The sequence below is a fragment of the Engraulis encrasicolus genome, chromosome 15 (assembly GCF_034702125.1).
Source record: "Engraulis encrasicolus isolate BLACKSEA-1 chromosome 15, IST_EnEncr_1.0, whole genome shotgun sequence".
NCBI classification, from domain to species: Eukaryota; Metazoa; Chordata; class Actinopteri; order Clupeiformes; family Engraulidae; genus Engraulis; species Engraulis encrasicolus.
Window position 1 is genome coordinate 16,712,258 of NC_085871.1, and position 20,142 is coordinate 16,732,399.

Consider the following 20,142-nt stretch of genomic DNA (forward strand, 5'->3'; position numbering starts at 1 on the left):
AGTGTTACATCTATTAGCACTAATACATACAATGTGCTTGTATAGGTAACTTGTAAGGCATGTACTAAGCAATATCAGACATTGGTTAGGTATGTATTCGCAAATGTCTTTTTCGTGTACAATAAGGGATTTATTACCAATTTAACCTTCGTAAGGACCTAGTAGGCCTTAGCCTTTGCTTAGTGCATGCCTTACAAGTTACTTATGCAGGCATTGACATCGTATGTATTAGTGCTAATAGATGTGACACTAAAATAAAGTGTTACCGACAGTTCATTCAAAGTGCTCCACAAAGTGCTCTCAGACTTCCACCCACCACATTTGTTGCAGCTCAGTTATCAAAAATGTGAAGAAGAAAAAAAGTTCATTGTAGAGAGGGTGTCATGAGAGGATGCCAGAAGAGAGATTGACCTATCAGACTGGAGAGGGCTCTGATACCATGGCTTTGATGGGGTTATGAGATTGTGTGTGTTTCTCAGACGGAGTTTTTTTTTATAGTATTGATCCCTTTCACTACCACCGCAATCACCTCTTCATCTTGACCCTGAAGCTGCTAAATTCTCATCTCTCTGTCTATTTCTTTTATTTTTTTTGGTGTGTTTTCTTTGTTCCATTGTAAACTTAGCCGTGTTGGCTTACTTTCTCCCTTTCTCTTCTTCCTTTTCTTCTTTTTCCACTATTGTGCAGGACTTTGCCATGTCAAACATTTATATAGCTTCAGATTCTGTGTAGCGTTCTGCAGAGAGGAGGCCTCAGACTCGTGGTCTTATCTTCCTTGTTTGGCCATGCTGCTGCGCTAAGACCTGTTTACACAGGTGTAGAGGACCGACACATGCACAGCCGCCCTAGTGGGACATGGGACACCTCCTACTTCCCACTTTATGAAAAGTGTACTGGAACGTCAGTCGAAGTTGGACCTCCTACTAGCTACTTGTGTGCTGTGGGGGGATGGGGAGGGGGTTGACGGTGGATGGACACTACTCACTCTACTCCCTCCTTAGATAATGAAGTCGGGGGGTAATGGTGGCCCCCATGGAGAGACAGTATTTAAAATGTCAATGAAGGAGCTATACATTGAATTTATCTTCGTGTGCTGTTGTTTAGACACAGCAGTTTTAACTAGTGATGCACCGGATCCTGATTTTTAGGATCCTGCTGGATACCGGATCCACTGCTTAAGATCCTGCCGGATCCGGAACCGGATACCGGATCCTACGAAAGGGTTGAAACACATAGCCAACTCGCACACGTGGGCCCTTTTTATTACGTTGGCGCAAACTATTTTTAAGACTCATTGGCTTACAGCCAAACTATCTTCAATGACCGCTTCCGAAGGGCTTTTACTTCATTCAGCGATTGGGGTTGTGAAAGCCTAGGCTACGTAAAAAGTAGAGATGCCCCAGATCCTGATTTTTAGGTAACTGCCGGATACTGGATCCACTGCTTAAGATCCTGCCGGATCCGGATAGTCTGAAAAACCCTATTATCCTGCCTGATCCGGAACCGGATCTTGGATCCTGTACATCTCTAGTTTTAACTCAACTTTTTCATTTTATGGCTTGAAAATTGTGTCGACATGAATTTAACGTGCTGTAGAAAGAACCATTTTTTGGCCTTCCTCATCCAAGCACCTTGCCAGAGCTCTGGAGAGAAGAGAGGCCCTCTCAGATTTGTGACCTTGTGTTTCATGTCAGACCATGCTGCTGCTGCTGTAACACTAAGACCTGTTTTCACAGGTGTAAAGCACATGCACAGGGCCACCCTCCTCCTTGGTCTCATTAAGTTAAAGGGGTCCTATTATGCTTTTTCATGTCCACTACCCATTTATTGGGTTACACAGCATCTGTTGTATGTAAAAGCTTGGTGAAAGCTGCATTTCACAAATTGGCCTCTTGGGGGAGAATTTCTCTGCCGCAGGAACGCTATTTCTCAACTGTCAGAGAACGCGTGGTTGGGTTTTCAACATTCTATAGCTTTTGTTTCCGGTACGGGTCTACGTCATGCTGTACCTAACATTGCTGCTTATGGGATGGAGTGTTGACGATGTCACAGACCATTTATTAATTGCAGAGACAGTAGACCTAATGCGCATTTGTTCATCGCAGCCACATAGCCTAGGCCTATCTGAATTTGACAGTATTGTGATGAGATGTATCCTATTTGTGAATACACCACTCAGTGTACAAAATAGTGTACAAGAATAGTGTAGCCTACAAGGATAGTGTAGGATTTCGCCATCCACAAGTTTATTCCATTACGCATTTTTTTCAATTCATAAATCGGCTCCGTCAATAGGCTACAGCATCGGTCTAGACTGGAGGCTACACTCACCTGTGGCCCAAGTTATATATTTTTGTTTCATTGTGATATTAAAGCTGCATTTTACATTGATAAAATACCGGTTGGTAGGCCTATGGCTAACGGGTCAGAAACAGTTGAATGAGGAAGGTCGAAAACAGGCAGAACGCGTTAACGCAGTTGCGCACTGAGAATCCAAAACACTTCCAAGTGGGTGAAAGACTCGAATCTCTCCTTTCTCTCTCTATTCGCTTCAGGGCCGTTTTGCATATGCTGTTGGCAAGACTAACTTTTGCTTGGTAAGATGTGAAAACCCTACACTTGTATTGCCGCTTGAAGCATAACATTAATTAGAAGACGTGCGCTGATGTTATCCAAATAGGTATCACGACATGACCAGCAGCCGTTTGCATCAGCAATGTTATGCTGGGCTGAGACTACATGACTTTAAAAATCATATCCAATTTTGACATTGGGTTGTGACGCAAACACATAAAGAGAATGACAGCTGACAATCTTGTCTCCAATTGTAAACACACACAGAATGCCAAACGTTCTATGTCAAATCGTAAATATATCGAACATATTCTGAACGTCGGACTTGTACACAACAAATGGAACTTTTAATAGAGTTTTTCAACTTTATTTAGACAGGACAGTGAAGAGTGGAACAGGAAGCGAGTGAGATAGAGAGATGGGGGGGGGGGGATCGGGAAATGACCTCGAACCCGGAACGCCCGCGTAGCAGTCCAGTGCCCAGACGATTAAGCCACGGCTGGGCCACAACCAAGGGAACTTGGCTGACGATCACTTGTGATGCTCCTGGGGTTGGGCGTTCAGCTGAGAATCTGGCCTGTAGGCAGCAACAGAGTTTCTAACCATCTAGAGGCATTGGCAACTGCCTAGTCTTATTAGTAAAACTGACTCTGCTTGTAGGCATGTAGTTTGAGCTCAGCTTTAGTCAGTCAGTCAGTTCATTTTCTCCCTTTGTTTTTTTTACCCCATCCCCCTCTTTTTAATGGTATCTTATTTGATTGAACAAAGGACCTTTTTCATGTGACATCAGACACTTTTGATTCAATGCGTTCTATGCAGGTATAATTTGCATCCAGTGGCAGAGATACATGTAAACATACACGCCACCGTCTTCTTTGCCTGAAGCTGGTGGATGTTTATTCCAGCTTGGCTTCAACACGGAGTAGGTTTGGCGTCGCAGCGAGAATAGCATTAGCGCAAAATCCCTGAATTGCAATAGCATAATTGTAATGGTAAAGCAATTGCTGTGTGTTTGTTTTTCCATCACATGCACAGTGTGAAACAGTCAGGTATGCAAAACAGATAGAACAGTGCTCACTCTCCAAGAGGGAGATGTCCCACACCTTAGTTTATCTGGCCAGGAACTTTTAAAGATAAACGTCAGCCAACCACTTTTATAGCTGAAATATATGCACACCTCAGCCTTTCAACAATGCTCTGGTGGTCCTCCAGCAGCCCTAATAATTTGAATCCAAGAAAGGGTTATCGACTTATGTGTGGATGGAATTATGTGAAGGAGGAGACGGAGGAGAAGAACAGTGTGCTCCAAGTCCCCAATTGCCAGTAATTACTGAAGTAGAACTCTCTGGAAATAAGTTCCACATGAATGTTCCCACTCCGCTGCTCCGAGACAGGAGAGGAGAGAGAAAAAAAGAACCGAAAATTGCTCAGAGAGGGGAGCAAGGGAGGTGTGGAGGACAAGGGAGGGGGAGGTGTGTGACAGAAGGACTGTGGGACTTTTCATTTCTCTCTCTTTTCTTTTCTTTCTTCTCTTTTCATTTTCGCTATTAAGTACGGTAGGACTTTATACTTATGTACATCAACAGCTACTCTTAAAAAGGGGAAAGTTATCGCCGCACTTGAGTTCAAATTAAATGCGTTTATTCATTCAACTTCAAAGCCAGTTGGAAAGGAGTTATTTTTCACTTCCTTTCTTCCTTTAGACTCCAATTAAGGGCAAAAGAATGACTACGGGCTCTTGGGCAGAGCATGTAAATATTGCAACCTGCTGTTAATACATGATCAGCCTAAAAGGCCATGAAAATTATTTCTCATTTGAGCGAGGCCACCCTGAATGCAGCAGATGAAACTCGAATGGGAGGAGGCGTGATCCTTTCTTTCCTTTTTTTTACTCTTTTCACTCTTTTCACCTTCTCTACTTGAGGCCGTCCATTAAGGCTCTTTATGCCCAGCTCTCTGGCTGATGAGGTGTGTGTGTGTGTGTGGTGTGCGTGTGCGTGTGCGTGTGCGTGTGCGTGTGCGTGTGCGTGTGTGTTCGACAGTGAGCATTAATGCACTTTTTCCAGTCCTGTTGCCTACAAGCATCAGCTTTGGGCAATATGTTCTTCTTTTTTTAATCAGAGAACCTTACTTGTGTGTACAGGTATCATGTATCCTTCTATCATTTTTGTTTTATTACCAGCTATTACTTGTGTGCATCATCAAGTTCTGATCTCTGGTCTTAGCACTGGCCGTGTAGATAGGAATGATTGATTGGTTGATTGATTGATTGAATTGTTTATTAAGCGTCATAAAAAAGTGAACATGGGTCAGACACTGGTTCAACAGCATGTTAAACACCTTGTTCGCCTTTCCAAAACAATTACCTTACTGACAGTATTTCTACATCTGTCCATTTGTGTGTCTGTCTGTGTGTCTGTCTGTCTGTGTGTCTGTCTACGTCCTCAGCTCGACAGGCCCTAGCTCTGACGGTCAAGGTCGCCATGGCAGCACTGGGATTGGCGGCAGCCTGGAGAGGAGACTAGAGGAGCTTGAGAAGGTGAGCTGCCGACAAAAAGCCTGAAGGCCATAACCTTTGAGCTCATGACCTTTTGACCCCTCTGGTCTGAGTCCTCTGGCTTGATATTTTGCGTGTGCTGGGCTGTAGTTTTATAACCGTACTCTTGCCAGATGGCCTTGGTCCTCGGACATCCATCTGGAGACGTAGGTCTCCGGAGGCGTGGTTTTATCAAAAAAAGCAAGTGCAAGTGATTGGGGAAACACTTGTCTGACATTTTTAATGAGCTACTGCTTTAAGTACTCCCAAATTCGAAAATACACTTAAAATGGCAGAATCTGACAGAGTCCATGCGAGTGGCCATTGTAGCTGAAACAACAATACATTTTCCCCCTTTTCCACTACGCTTAAAATTTTGACCATGTCACATCTGTGAAAATCCTGGGATCCTGATTGGTTCTTCCGCATTTTGGTTTGGGAGCAGGGGCGAATCCGAAGGTCTTCCAGACCCTCGTGTGAGCTCACAAAGCCGAGCGGAAATACGCAAGGATCTGGCAAGAGTCAGGCTAGTAGCTTCCTCAATGGAAATGATTTGTGATGCTAGGGTTGGTTACGCGATATCAGCTGGTTGATTAGGGGAGAGACTTTTACTTTGTGCCGTTTTCCTAACCACAGCAGTGGTAATGTCTGCCAAACAACTCCACTTCCTGTGTGTTCATTTGCTAAATTGTGTTGCAATAAAGCAGTGTCATTGACATCTCATACAATACAGAACAAACCAGGAAGCTACAATAAAAAGGAATGGCCAGACTAACGTCTGTGGGCTCCGTCTATTCTGTGCCTTGTTCCGACAGAGTGCTGGAGTTGGAGGTCGCCAGGTGGCTGGTGATTGCGGCCACAATAAAGAGGCTGAGTTTTCCGTCAGCGTTCTCTCTCTCTCCCTGCGCCTCTCCATACCAGGCATCCGTTCCCTCCTGCAAGCTCGTCTGGCTTGAGTGTTGATTTGTGTCATGTTCATTTAAAACATAAAATGTTTCATGTAAACTTGATGCTACAGGTCTCCCCTTATGCTGTGACTGCCTTGAGTTGTAGCAACAGCAAACTACCTCCTACATCCAATGAACCCACCCCCCACCCTGCTGGCCCAGTTGAAAAAGCACCTCAACGCACACCTGTGCACAGCGTTTGACTGTTTGTCGCAAAACTCCTCACGCTTCCTACACACATGCATGTACACATACAGCACATGCTCATACAATCCATATAAAGTGAAAGGCGCTGTATAAAATGAATTTACTGTATTATTTTATTGTTCGGATATTGTAAAGGGTAGGGTCATGAACCAAACCATATTACTTATAAAAGGAAACTGAAGTATAAAAACGTCAATGTTCGCCACGACCTTCATGTGATGACAAAAAGTGATGTAGAATGCTTAAACTAAATCTGCTGTTCATCCAGGGATTGAACACATGTTAAATACTACATATTAGCCATATTGGCTGTCATGTATACATGTGTAGCCTTTCATGATACAGGCTTTCATGGTTAAATCTCTTGATTATACAGGAGGTTGAGTCTAATATTATGTAGTTGTATATACAGTGTATCTCAGAGGAAAATAGAGGCGTGTGATTGTTTAAAGATCTGTCCATCTTTCACAACCCTACTAAGACTGAGTTGGTCAGGATTTCTAAATCCTGCGGTCTGCTTTACACATTTTTGCAGAGAAAGCTAATCAGTCTTTTTCAGGAAAGTTAAGGGGAAGGCAATACTTTTTGAAAATCCCTGCGCGTGCTTGCGTGCGTGCGTGCTTGCGTGCTTGCGTGCGTGCGTGAGTGCGTGGGTTGGTTCAGATAGCTGCGTATGGAGTAGCATGGCCCTTACTGTATGCAGTGTGGCCCTTGTGAGTTATGTTGGGAAATAACTCTGATCTCTTGTGGAGAGAGTGAGTGCGCGTGTGTGTGTGTGTTTGTGTGTGTGTGTGTGTGTGTGTGTGTGTGTGTGTGTGTGTGTGCGTGCGCGCGCGTGCGTGCGTGCGTGCGTGCGTGCGTGCGTGCGTGCGTGTGTGCGCATGTGCGCGTATGTGGGTTGTACGTAGCGTGGCTCTTGAGAGTTATGTTTGGAAACACTTGTGCGTGGTGAGTGATTCTTAATGCTAAGCCTGCCTTACTGCCCACATGAGACCAGATGAGATGACATGAACGTGGACGTCTGGTATTGTGTGGATGGACTGAATGGAAACTGAAGAGAAAGAGTGGTCTGTGGACGTATGGAAAAAGAGGAACAAGTATTCACACACTGAGTAGGTTTCTTATTGGAATTTATTTGATGTATCCATTACAACCAAACAATCTTTGCCAGTTGTGAAGTGTGGTTCGCATCCTTTAGTTCTTGGAACATACAGTACATACGTACAGTATGGAGCAGATCTCACAGGGGTACCATCCGGGGCGTAATGGACCTTTAGTGATAAAGAGGACTTTCTATGAGTCCCATATGAAATAAATGAGTTTATAGCACTTTAGAGCACTCACAAGTGGTCTCATGCTACTTTGAGCTAAGTACAAGAACTAGGAGTAAACAAACAATGTGAGGCTGACTCATTTTTTCTTCTTACCTGTCGGAAATTTCTTGTCTCTCATTGTTCCCTCTTTCAATCACTCACTTTTTGTCTCACTCTCTTTCTTGTGCTCTCACTCTCTCTCTCTCTCCCTCTCTCTCTCTTTCTCTCTCACACATACACAAACGCGCGCGCGCGCACACAAACACACTCTCTCTTTCTCTCTCTCTCTCTCCTCCCATCTTTCCACACATCTAAGAGGGGCCAGTCTTATCATCTTGAGCAGCAGTAACTCCAGTGCTCAGCCATAGATGCCCTTCAAAAGGCGGCCATTATGATCTGGGCCTGCCGTATGAAGCACACACACACCTATATTATCAAATGTCAAACAGATAGGAGCACTCAGACATGCACACATGCATGCCAGCACACACTCATGAACACACACACATACACACACACACACACACACACACACACACACACACACACACACACACACACACACACACACACACACACACACACACACACACACACACACACACACACACACACAGATCAAAAGAAAGATGCCATTCTCCCGGGCACAACTTTTTCCTGCCACAGAGCGTTTATTTTAGGTCTTCTTTCTTTCCTTGCTTTCTTTCCTTTCTTTCTTTCTTTCTTTCTTTCTTTTTTTCTTTCTTTCTTTTTTTCTTTCTTTCTTTCTTTTTTTCTTTCTTTCTTTAAGTTTACCTTTCATTCAAGATCATTGAGTCGATTAGTCACTAACGGTAGGCCTACACACCGTTATCAGTGTGGATGGTTTCCTGCCTTTTAAAGATAGGAACAGTAAAAACTTTCGCAAATCACCGCCTCGCTCTCGGTAGGATATGAGGCATTCACAGAAGTTAGAAAGATCAGGAAGCGCGCTCAACACCTTGTCTTCTTATATTTTACACTGGGTGCTTAACTTCATCAATGAATGAACTCAATTCTCAAAAGAAAGTAAATAAAGAAGCACTCCTCAGATTTCTTTTTTCAATTTTAATCGCCTCACATCATGATCGTGATGTGAGGCGATTAAAATTGAAAAAAGAAATCTGAGGAGTGCTTCTTTATTTACTTTCTGTTGAGGGATTCACAGAAGTGACTTTAACCCCAAAGTCCCCCCTGGTCTGGTCGGATGCTGGCAGAGCCAGTTTTTATCAATATGCATACTAGGAAATTGCCAAGGGCCCCACCACAATCTGCCCTCTTTATGGGGCCCCCAACCATCAGCCCCACCATAGAAAATTCCAGCAAAATTCATTTAAAAGGGCCTCATGTCCTGATTTTGCCTAGGGCCCCTAATGGGCAGAAGCCCTGCTGGCTCCTAGTATGGTGCGTCTGTGTTTAATAACCCGCTGTGGTAACTGGAGATGTTCCCCTCGTGTTCCCTCGGTGCCTGTACGGAAACCAGTTCCAGCTGTGAACGCTTATTGGTAGTCGGCCGCACAGCACAGTAACAGTGGCTCCGTCATCAGTCAGTCAAGTGTGGAACACAAATATTAACATCCTGATGACATGTGGGAGGGAGAGAGAAGCTGCGTCCACACACGTTGCTACTCGCTGAGAGAGATCAGTCAGTAGAATGTGTATGTGTTTGACATATGTGTGGACGTTGGTAAATACAGAGCAAGGCTACAGAGGAGACAGTAAGACATAGGGAGGGAGCGAGAGTGTGAGAGAGATGGGTGATTGATGGATGTAGTATGGCTGCCCCCCCCACCCGAAGGGGTGATGACAGTATGCCCCTACCCCCATATTTGACCTTTTCATGGATATTTAGTGAGTAATAAACTAATATTTACTAGTATGACCAAAGGGCAGTGAGTTTTTCAGCTAAAAATGTTTATTTCTGGAAATTCAAATTGACATGGAGAAGAACCCCTTTTCATGTATGAAAAGTGTGATTTTCCCAGTTATATTGCGTACTTTGAAATTGATTTTAGTGGTAAGTATTCATAAAAAAGGTAACACTTGTGAGTGAGCAGCATACATTCTGGAAATAAACCCATTTAAAACACGTTTAAATCTTTTACCCCTGAAAGGCACTCTTCTAAGGTGCTTAACAAAATGTTTTCCCCTGTTTTCTCAACATTGTGTTACCATTTGTTGGGTCTGTATCCATTGTAGTGTCAGTGGCTAACACGTGGTCAGTGCCACTGTTTTTGTAAGGATTCAGATGGTTAGCATTTTTCATTAGCACTCTTTCATTACTGTTTTTGGTTATTTTGCCAAACTACGTCAAAGCTGCTTAGTCCTCTCCCCCAGACCCCTTTCTTGTTCCCAAGGCCTGTCTCTTCTCTACAAACACTGATCCTTTACTGTGTTCTTCTCCTCTTCCTGTGTCTCTCTGTCTCTTTCAGACTTTTCAGTATCTCTCTCGCTCTCGCTCTCTCTCTCTCTCTCTCTCTCTCTCTCTCTCTCTCTCTCTCTCGCTCTCTCTCGCTCTCGCTCTCTCTCGCTCTCTCTCGCTCTCTCGTTCTTTCTCTCTCTGGTCCTTTTTCTGTATTCCTCTCCTCTTTCCGTCTATCTGTATCTTTGTCTCTCTATCCATCTCTATCCATCTCTCTCTCTCTCTCTCTCTCTCTCTCTCTCTCTCTCTCTCTCTCTCTCTCTCTCTCTCTCTCTCTCTCTCTCATCCCCTCCTCTGGGGCCCCTGGCTGGCTTGTTTGGCTCCCTGCCTTGCTGGCTGGCCTGTCTGGCTCGATCCTTTGGATGTGTCTAGAGCTCCTCTTCTGTCCTCTGTAAATAAATGAGTATCTGTGTTCTCATCAGGCTTCTTTTGTGTGCGTGTGTGTGTGCGTGTGTGTGTGTGCGCGCGCGCACATGTGTGTGTGCGCATGCGTGTTTGTGTGTGTGCGTGCGTGCGTGTATGGTTTCAGGAGCTGGCAGCCGAGAGGCAGGAGAGCAGTCGTCTTGTGAAGGCCCACCAGGACAAAGACGAGCTCATCGACAAACTAAAGGAGGAGATAGACCTGCTCAACCGGGTGAGCCATCTTACCTCACTCCCAATAATATATTATGGGATATGTCATTTATTTATTTTATATTTTTATGGGCTTTTTGGGCCTTTATTTGAGATAGGACAGTGAAGGTGCGACAGGAATTGAATGTGGAGAGAGATGGGGAAGGGTTGGGAAATGACCCCATCCGGACTCAAACCGGGGTCCCCATGGGCATGCAAGCCCAAGTGTGGGGGGCTTAGCGCGCTGCGCCACAGCGCCCCCCTTATGGGATATATAATAAATAGGCCTATATTATGAAACTATTGTATGGTGCAATATTATTCACCTTATTGCCACAGCGACTAACCATGCCCATTGTCAATGTGTGTGTGTCAATTTTTGCCTACCACAGGATATCCGGTCTGCTAGTTCATGAAAATGAGAATAGAAATTGTGGCTGATCGCAAGGCTTCTATCTTGATCGTTTTTTACTTCATTTAAAGACACCAGACGTCTAAAAACATGGCGGCCATCACGTTCCTCCACATAAACATTTCACGTCAAGCTAACGTTAGCATTGTACATATGGATAAAGGATTTGATATATTATATGAGTTACAGCCCCTTTTTTGTCATTGTGCGTATATACAATGCACACCATGACATTTATTTAGGCCGAAAGAATGACAACCCGACAGCAATGAGTGGTGTGTGTGAGGGTGGTATCATTGTTGTTGGTCAGGGCAGGGCTGACAGCTTTTGTGGGACCCGGGACAAAGGCATTTGAAAGGCCCCCCAATCGAATACATGCAATGTAATGAGGAAGAGATTTTGCCCCCCCCCTGTCTCCCTGGGACTGGGACAGTTGACCTCTTTATCCCTCCCTTATCCCTTCCCTGGTCAGGGTACCTCAAGCGTGGGGGTGGATGGGGAATGAGGGCTGGTCATTCACTCCCCCACCAATGTGAAACTGCTATACAATACATTATGCTATGTGTTGTGTAAATGAAGTCTGTAGATTAATACTGATTAACTGAGCTTATTCCCGTGGTGAACATTCAAAAGGGGGTGTAACACCTTGGCCCTTGAAAACACTCAGGGGCTGCCTATTTGATTGCTCACAATGGTTAAGTTTTCCGTAATGTGTGAACACTGAATACATTATAGATTAGTTGTAATCAGGTATGGGATCACGTAATTTGCTGTCCATTTTGAGAGAGGCGTCATTTTGCAAGAAAAATAAGAGATATTTGAAGAATAGTATTTAAAGATTGCTTGTTGATTACTCCTATCGCACTGAGGTACGGATGCAAGCAATTTAATCTCTAATGCTCTATCGTCTGTTCAAGGGAAGCTAGGAAGAAACCTGTGCTCATCTAAATTATATGATGATAGTCATTATTTAGTAAATGCATCTCAGCCAGAATTTCAGAATGACATTAAGGACAAGAGGCAATCGTTTATTTCAAAATGGATGATATTGATCAGTTCTCATATCACGTGTGTGTGTGTGTGTGTGTGTGTGTGTGTGTGTGTGTGTGTGTGTGTGTGTGCACGCGCACACATGTGCGCGTGTGTGTGTGTTTGTCTAAGCGTCTTCCCCCTGCATTGGGTAGTGGACTCGCAGCTGTGTCCCTGGATGCCGAAGTCTAAATAGAAGCGATTGCTAAATTGCCGCCTCGCTATCTCTTGCCAATCAGCCCGATATTGTGGAGCCCGCTTCAAGGGATAAGCAGGAGATTACAATTATACCCCCGCTCGGAGTTTACTCTCGCACAGGTTCTCCTCAAAAGCACTCTATTCTCTTCTCTTCCCTCCTCCACTCCTCTCCTCTCCTCGATGTGCTTCTCTGCGCATCGCTTCTGCCCCGTGTTTGAATTGAGGCTGATTGGTATTTGATAAACACTTTAAATTCATGGCAGGTTGTGCCGAGAGGGACCTTTTTAGTTTGTGTGCGTGCGTGTATTTGTGTGTGTGTAGGACTGTAAGAAATGAGAACAGATCCATGTGTTTTTATGTGATTTTGTATTATTAAATTCAAAAAATGAAGAAGTAAATATGATTTTGATGTAATTTGTAATTGCACTTAACTGTTTGAATGTATGCATGGGTGTGTGGGTGTTACATCTTTTGCTGTGTATAGGTGTGCGCGTTTGTACAGTATGTGCGAGACTGAGCATCTCATTTTCTCCATTTTCCCACACCTTTGGCTCAGTTGCTCTGACAGATCATTCTCATTCACCAATCTGTTCTTGTTTACGCCAGTCAGTCAGCTACACTACATTTATATGAGGATTTCACAGAGTCTCCCTTTAAACAGTATGCAAAAAAGCAATTCTGGAGATTTGCTGCAGCATTTTTTAAATATAAAGGATCGCTTAATTCAAAATGCACTGTCTGATCTTGAGGCGGTCGTTAACAACAAAATGGCTCATAATCCTTGTTGGTTGGTAGAAAATCACAGCAAATCAATCTTTTCAAGGAATCGTTTTTTTCTGTTTTATGTTTTTTTGCAGTCTGACTCCAGATGTCTTACTGTACCTCTGGGTCTGTTTAAGACTCATTTATCTTTTCCTGTTCTTCATTAGTATGCTCCTGTTTTAAAGGATTCCTTTTACTGCCTGCAATGTTGCATTACCCCAAACCTCCCATCCCCTTTCGATTTATAAGATGATATTCCCGATTGAAGGCCCTGAAGAACATTGCCTCTTGGCTTGAGTGATGCCAGATGGGAGTCCAGTCCAAGACCAGGCTGTGCTTCTGATCTGTTTTATTTTGGCTGCCAGAGGTTGCCACGGCTACGGTTGTGAGGCCACAAGGTCCGCTGGCTCACAGGAACCTCCGGCCATGCAGAACGCGCCGGTATTCCGAGATGGCAAACATGAGTTTCCCATTGGGCACGATCAGCTGTGGGGGGTGTGGTTTCTTGCTGGAAAGAGAAAGGAAGCTGGGGGTGTACTAACAGGAGGTGAAGAAAAGTTTTGATGTCGAGGGAAGATGCGGTGGAATAGAATCTTGTGAACCAGGCTTTGCCAGATCATGGTCCAAAGAAAAGAAAACAGCAGACTGAGTGACCGATGCCAAAAATAAGATGTTTCCAGCTCCATCTGGCTGACCAGCACAGATTTGGACGAAAGGGATTTTGTGTAGAGGGGTCACTGGCGAAGTGTTTGTTTTGGTTCTGTATATCCTCACAAAATCATTATATGGCAATTGAAGAGCTCCTAGTAGGACAGAAATGGGCTACTTTGTCCATGGTCAAAAGAGTACACTGTTTACATCAATGTTGTAGATACAAACTTTGTTTTGAGAAACTCTTGCAATGCTTCATGGGATTGAGGAGGAGGATGAGGTTTCACATCTCTACAGAGGCAGCGATATTGAGTTAAGAGTTATTTGATTTGGAGCACACCCCCTTAGGCGAGGACAGCGCCATTCTGGCTCTTTAAAGCAACAGTCCACTATCTTTTTTTTAAAAAATATCCTCATTTTACACCTTGCCTCAAGTTAAATAATCGAGTTTTACTTTTCTCTTGTTCTTCCAACTGTTGTCTGATCCTGATAATATTACCGTTACAGGTGAAAGTCAATTATGTAAACCGACGGCCAAGGCCTCTCCTTAGTTTTGCTTGACAAGTGCAGCTTTGTGGTGCTCAATGGGGGAACATGAACACCCCCCAAACACACACACACAATGTATTTTACTTGGTCCCAACAGGACACACACATAAACACACACTCTCACGCACACCACTGCGACCTTCAAAACCTCTACACTGTTCGACTTCCAGGTCGTCCTTCCCTTTTACATTCCCCCGACAAGCTCCGCGTAGCTGATTGGGATGACGGCCTGTCGTGTCCATTAGTGATGGCACCACTCGAAAATGAGAATTGTCACTTCAGTGCGAGTCTTTGATGACTTGGAGGTGGGTGGGTGGGTGAGGGGGGAGGAGGGGTTGAGGCGCAAGGGAGGTCTTTGGTGTGTGTGTGTGTGTGTGTGTGTGTGTGTGTGTGTGTGTGTGTGTGTGTGTGTGTGTGTGTGTGTGTGTGTGTGTGTGTGTGTGTGTGTGTGTATGCATGCATGCACGTGTGTATGTCCTTGTGTGCGTGCGTGCGTTCGGTGCAGTCTGAGACTTCTCATTTGTGACTAATTAGATCTGTTGATTTTTAATTTGTTATCATCAAGACTGCTCCACCAAAGTTACCCCAGACCCCAGACCTCAGTGCTGTGGACTACAGAGTCATTATCAGGCTCTACAGATAACAAGTGCCCAAAACACAAAGAAAATGAGAGAAAATGACCCAAAACCGCATAAAAGACCCATGCCACCACCAGGGGAGTTGACAGGGTGTGGTAGGAAAAGAGGACAGTTGTTCCGGGCCTGTGGGGAGAGGGGCAGCAGAGTTGTGTCCTCATTCCATTTTATATATTGGCCTGGGGGGGGGGTTCAAATGACTTTGGCCTGGTACCGGCCAAAGCTGTCAGCGGCCCTGCCTCCACCCTCACTTCTCAGACAGGCAATTTTTCTGGAAAGAATGAAAAATGCAATGCCCTGTGGTGTGTCCTCGGTGGCCTGTTAGGAAATTCAATTTTCTCATCAGTGGTATTAATTAAAGCCCGGTAGGGTCACCTGTGGTTTTTCTGGCACACAGCAGAGGTGTGTGCTCGTGCGTGTGTGTGTGTGTGTGCGTGTGCGCGTTTGTTTGTGTGTGTGTGTGTGCATGTGTTTGGTTGTGTGCGTGCGTGTGTGGTACAAGGATGGGCAGTTTGAGCTATTCGTTTTTCCAGTCTTGCTGGGCTAATTGTCTGGCTGAGTGAAACAAGAAAAGGGCAAATAAATCGCTAAAACGCACAGTCCATGGTTTGATATTCTGCACATGTACCAAGTAATGGTTCTACAGTCATTGATGGTCACTTCACAACAAAACACTTCACAGTAAAAATTTGAGGTCTGCATACATCCTTTACATACAGTCATGCAGTAAGGAACATATCATTCTACTTTGTTCTTGGCCAGTAAACATTTTCATGATATGCATCACAGCAATCATAGCCTTTACTAAATCCTTTAGTTAATTAGCCTGGCTATTGCTGAAGAATGAATACATTATAGACAGGGAAACATCTGTTCATTTTCACTCGTATTTCTTGTAGTTCACTCCTAGATCATTTTCACTCGAGGTCATTGTAGTCTATTTAAAATACTACCTTAAGCCGGTTTCGCATCTGGTGTCGAAATGTCGCATCTGTAAACTACAGGTTTCCGTTTCTCTTACCCTTCTCTTACTCAAACAGCATGGAATTTCCCAGGCTAAATAAAGGATATGCCTACCTAACTATACTAACTATAATAATGTATTGTATACAAAGTTAGCAATATAACATAATAATGGATTGTGCAAAATGTGAGCAACATGACTAACACAGACGCATTTGTGGCATGTGTTTGTGTTGCTCTCCTTGTGCAGGATCTGGACGACATTGAAGATGAGAACGAACAGCTGAAACAGGAGAACAAGACCTTGCTGAAGGTGGTGGGACAGCTGACTAGGTAGAACCCCTGAAGAACCGGCGAGAAGAAGAAAAGAAAGGAGAACGACAAGAATAGTCTGAATGATATCATGCAACATACTCCCCCTCTGTGTGCTGCACCTGGATCAACCACTTGACCTTTGGGCAGGGTTGAGGTGGGGGAAGAGTAAACTTGTGTGCTCACAATCACAGTAATGATGGGTGGTGGTGGGTAGGCTATGGCAGAAACAGAAGGCGGAAAAAACCCTGTTTTATTTTGTTTGTTTGTTTACTTTGTTTCTTTGTGCTTTAGTGACACACAAGGACCCCTGTTTTCCCCTCCATGTGGTGGTGTCTGTCTGACATGGGCAACACTTGTAGTATGTGTAGGCCGGGTTGAAGGTTATGAAGGTTTTCTTTCTGATTGGACGGGGGTACCTTCAGTGAGGCAACACTATTTAATGTAAATGTCTTGTACATAGGCTTTTTGTTATTGCTGCTTTTATTTTATTTTTTTTGATAAAACTGAATTAAATCAAATTGAATTGAATGTATAATGTAGTTTTACACCACCAGATACAGTACGTACTCCGAGAGGGCTCGATAATGTTTACCACGAGTGTCATGTGACCGTCTCTGGCTCACCACCCCCAGGTAATGGATGAATGGTCCATTAAGGCCATTAAGTATTGATAAAGGACATTAGATGCATTTTGCTAGCACAATATGGACAAGTTCAAAGCTCCCATCCAAATGAGGAAATATGTGAAAAAAAATTGTTTACATGAAAATCCTCAGAGTTGAATGTATTTCTTTTTCAACACCAGTAATATTTTGATAAATGGCTCTGACAAAATTGGGATAAAAAATAGCCATTTTCTGCTCCACAAGCAAAACAAGTTATTGTTTTTTTTCTGGATGTGTAGCACAAGCACCACCATTGCACCTCATTACTTTAGTAGATCAAAAAGCCATTAGATGTTAGATGGACAGCATCGTCTTCACCTCACCCCCCACCCGTTGTAGCCCCAATACAAATCCTAGCCTGCACCATTATGACCGAAATACCAAGCGGAGAACGAGATCACTCGCCTTCATCAGACAAAAGTGGGAGTAATGTCCTGCACATTTTTCTGCTTTTATCCTGCTCTCGAAACGTAAAAAATACATTAGGGCTCTGTCTCCCAGAGGGCAGGAAAATAATGGGTCAGTGCCGTGGTAAACTTATCTCAAAGCCCATTACCTGTTATTGATTAACCACATGGAAAATAAACATTATCAACAGTCTTGAAGATGTTAAAGAATTGTATTAGCATGTGAAAAAGAGAAGAAAATACTAAAAGTATCTTGCATACAGTATGAACGAATTCAACCAATATGAAAGCAAATGTTTTGGTGGCTATAGATTGTATTTTGTGTCATACAGATATTGTGTATGTTATAATTCATGACGTTTACAAAGCAAAAGAAAAAAGAAAACTTCTCATACTTTACAGTATCGATAGTGGTAGCTGCTTGCAACGCAAGTTGAGCAAGAGTATGTAATGTAGGCTACTGCGGTGCATTTGTGAGTGTGTTTTTTTTTGTATTCGACTTTATAACCAAATCAGCGAAAAATGAAATGAAACAAAATGCACATTAATCAAATAAGAAAGGAAGGACCATGCTTTGAATGTTTCAATACTATGCCTTGTCACAGGGAAAACTTGCAGTGTTAATTCAACACATGGATTTGGATTAGATTAGGACCAAATGCACTCTATCGAAGAGTGCTTAATTCCTCCTGACTCTTGAACAAATGTCGGTTCCAAGAGTTAAATGTAACGTTCTTTGATTGTGCGTTTGTAGATCTGCTCTGTAAGAGTTGAATAAGTACTGCAAAAAGTGTGTACTGTGCTGGAACATCTCATTGAGTAGTGGCGTGCCTTTAATATGTGCTGGACGAACTCCGAATAGAGTACCTATGTCACACGCTTCTACTTCCGGACTATGGGTAACATTTTGGCAAAATATTGAATGGAAGAGAAGGGGAAGGGCTAAATCCTGACTTCTTGGGCCTCTTTGAGACTCCTGACTCTTGCCATCCATCATAATTTGGACACCGCCGTGCCCTCCTAGTGAAGCAGCACCTTCAGTGTTCAGGCCAGGAGCAATACAAATATCGTTTCTGAGCTCTGCAAACTCTGGAACTCCTCCCACTTTATCGGGAAGCAAACAACCAGTAGTAAACCATAGGAGGCGGGTCAACCATGCCATTTGGGAAATGTTAATTGTTATGCTCTTGGTCAGACCAAGTCTGGAAGAGCTCTGAAAGTCAATGATAATCAGGCTTGGAGAATGGTGCTGCAGACTTTACTTTTGCTGTTCCAATTTACTTAACTTAGTCCAGCACCCAATAGTATTGGCATGTTTTTCCTTAGCTCTACGCTGCCACCGAGATCCACCAGCTGGTTTTAGATAGTTTGTCTTCCGTGTCACAGCGAGACTGACTGGGTACTAGTCATTATAGTCCTATGTCCTCTTGCTTCTGTGGCACTCTGCTTCCATGGAGAACACAATTCAATTTCCAAACTGTCAACCTAGGCAGAGAAACTTTAAGGGGATTATTTTCCTCATTCAACATCCTGACTGCAAATGAGTGAATGACTTTTGAATTGTGCCCTTGCCCTGCGAGATATTGAATAAAACTTCAATCACCACTGGTGTTGAGCCTTAAGGGCCGTACACACACGTCGCTGATAGTTACTCGCTCAGCGGATGAAGTCAATAGAATGTCCACGTGTTCCAGCGAGTCTCGCTAGCGAGTAGGCGAGGAGAGTACAAGCGATGCGATGTGGGCGGGTTCCGAGAAAAACTTATTTTATCTTCGAGCGACGCGAGTTAAGTGAGTAACCAATTGGAATGCAGAATACAGATTATTGACAGGTGACGTTGCCCCTGTGGTGTTCTGACCACTCAACTTCTGCACGCCATCACACTTTGGTTAAAAATGTTGAGGAAAATACATACAGTGTACACCATCAAAGGCTCATATGCATGGTTGTGCACAGCACACGATCAACGTTAAACAGCGTAGGCCTACATTTTGTTTCGTACGGACGTTATTGGCACGGACAGCGGGAACCATGACAACCAGTAAACAAAATCACCCAGAGCGAGCGGCAAGTAGGCGAGTGAGCAAGTAGCGAGTAAATAGGAGCGACGTGTGTGTACGGCCCTTTACAGTATGTACATCAGGAGGCCATAATCAACAGGAAAGGACGTGAGGAACTATAATGACTTGTACCCCCTGTGTCACAGGCATGGCACAGCACAGTGCAGCAAACTCCAGCTTACGATCCATCAGATAATGTGTCATGTGGAGCGGGAATGATGGAGGGATGGATGGAGGGAGGGAGGGAGGGAGGGAGGATGGAAGTGGGGTTACAAGAGTGAAAAAAGATCATGAGATGTTTTGTTTTGTTGGAATGTGGAAACCCCTTCCTCTCTTTCTTTGCCTCTGTCTCTGTCTCTGTCTGTCTGTCTGTCTGTCTGTCTGTCTCTCTCTCTCTCTCTCTCTCTCTCTCTCTCTCTCTCTCTCTCTCTCTCTCTCTCAATCATTGCCTTAATGTTGTGCATGTACGGAAGATGAAGTCATTTAATAAAAGTTTTATTATTGTCTCTGCAGCCGCTGCCTGCTTTGTGTTCATTAAAGGCTAATTTGATGTGATGTTGCCGTGGCGATGAGGTGCTAATGTGACGTGACGGCCTTGTGGCGTGGCCCTCGACAGCCACCGTACCACAATAGTGTTTAGGTGTGTATGTGATCTGTACATTTGTGACACTTTTGATTGAGTGTCTGTAATGGAGAGATCAAATGTGTTTGTGTGTGCGATCTCTGTGTGATTGTTGATGTACTCTCGTACGTATCTGTGTGTGTGTGCGATTATTATTAAGTGGGCTTTGTGTGTGTGTTTGCGTGTGTGGATGATGTGTTTTGTGTTGATTCTGGTGTTGTGTGACATCCAATGGAGTTTGTGTA

General features: G+C 43.9%; 1 protein-coding gene across 1 annotated transcript in view; it reads left to right on the forward strand.

The window, feature by feature from the left end:
- The window catches only part of pawr (PRKC, apoptosis, WT1, regulator), a 118,352-nt gene extending 98,712 nt beyond the window's left edge, over positions 1 to 19,640 (forward strand). Inside the window, exons 5-7 of the mRNA XM_063217153.1 lie at positions 5,023 to 5,113; positions 10,547 to 10,651; positions 16,079 to 19,640. Of these exons, the coding sequence (XP_063073223.1) occupies positions 5,023 to 5,113; positions 10,547 to 10,651; positions 16,079 to 16,165 (283 nt within the window). The 3' untranslated portion in view covers positions 16,166 to 19,640. The remainder of the gene's footprint in view (positions 1 to 5,022; positions 5,114 to 10,546; positions 10,652 to 16,078) is intronic.
- Positions 19,641 to 20,142: the final 502 nt, after the last annotated feature.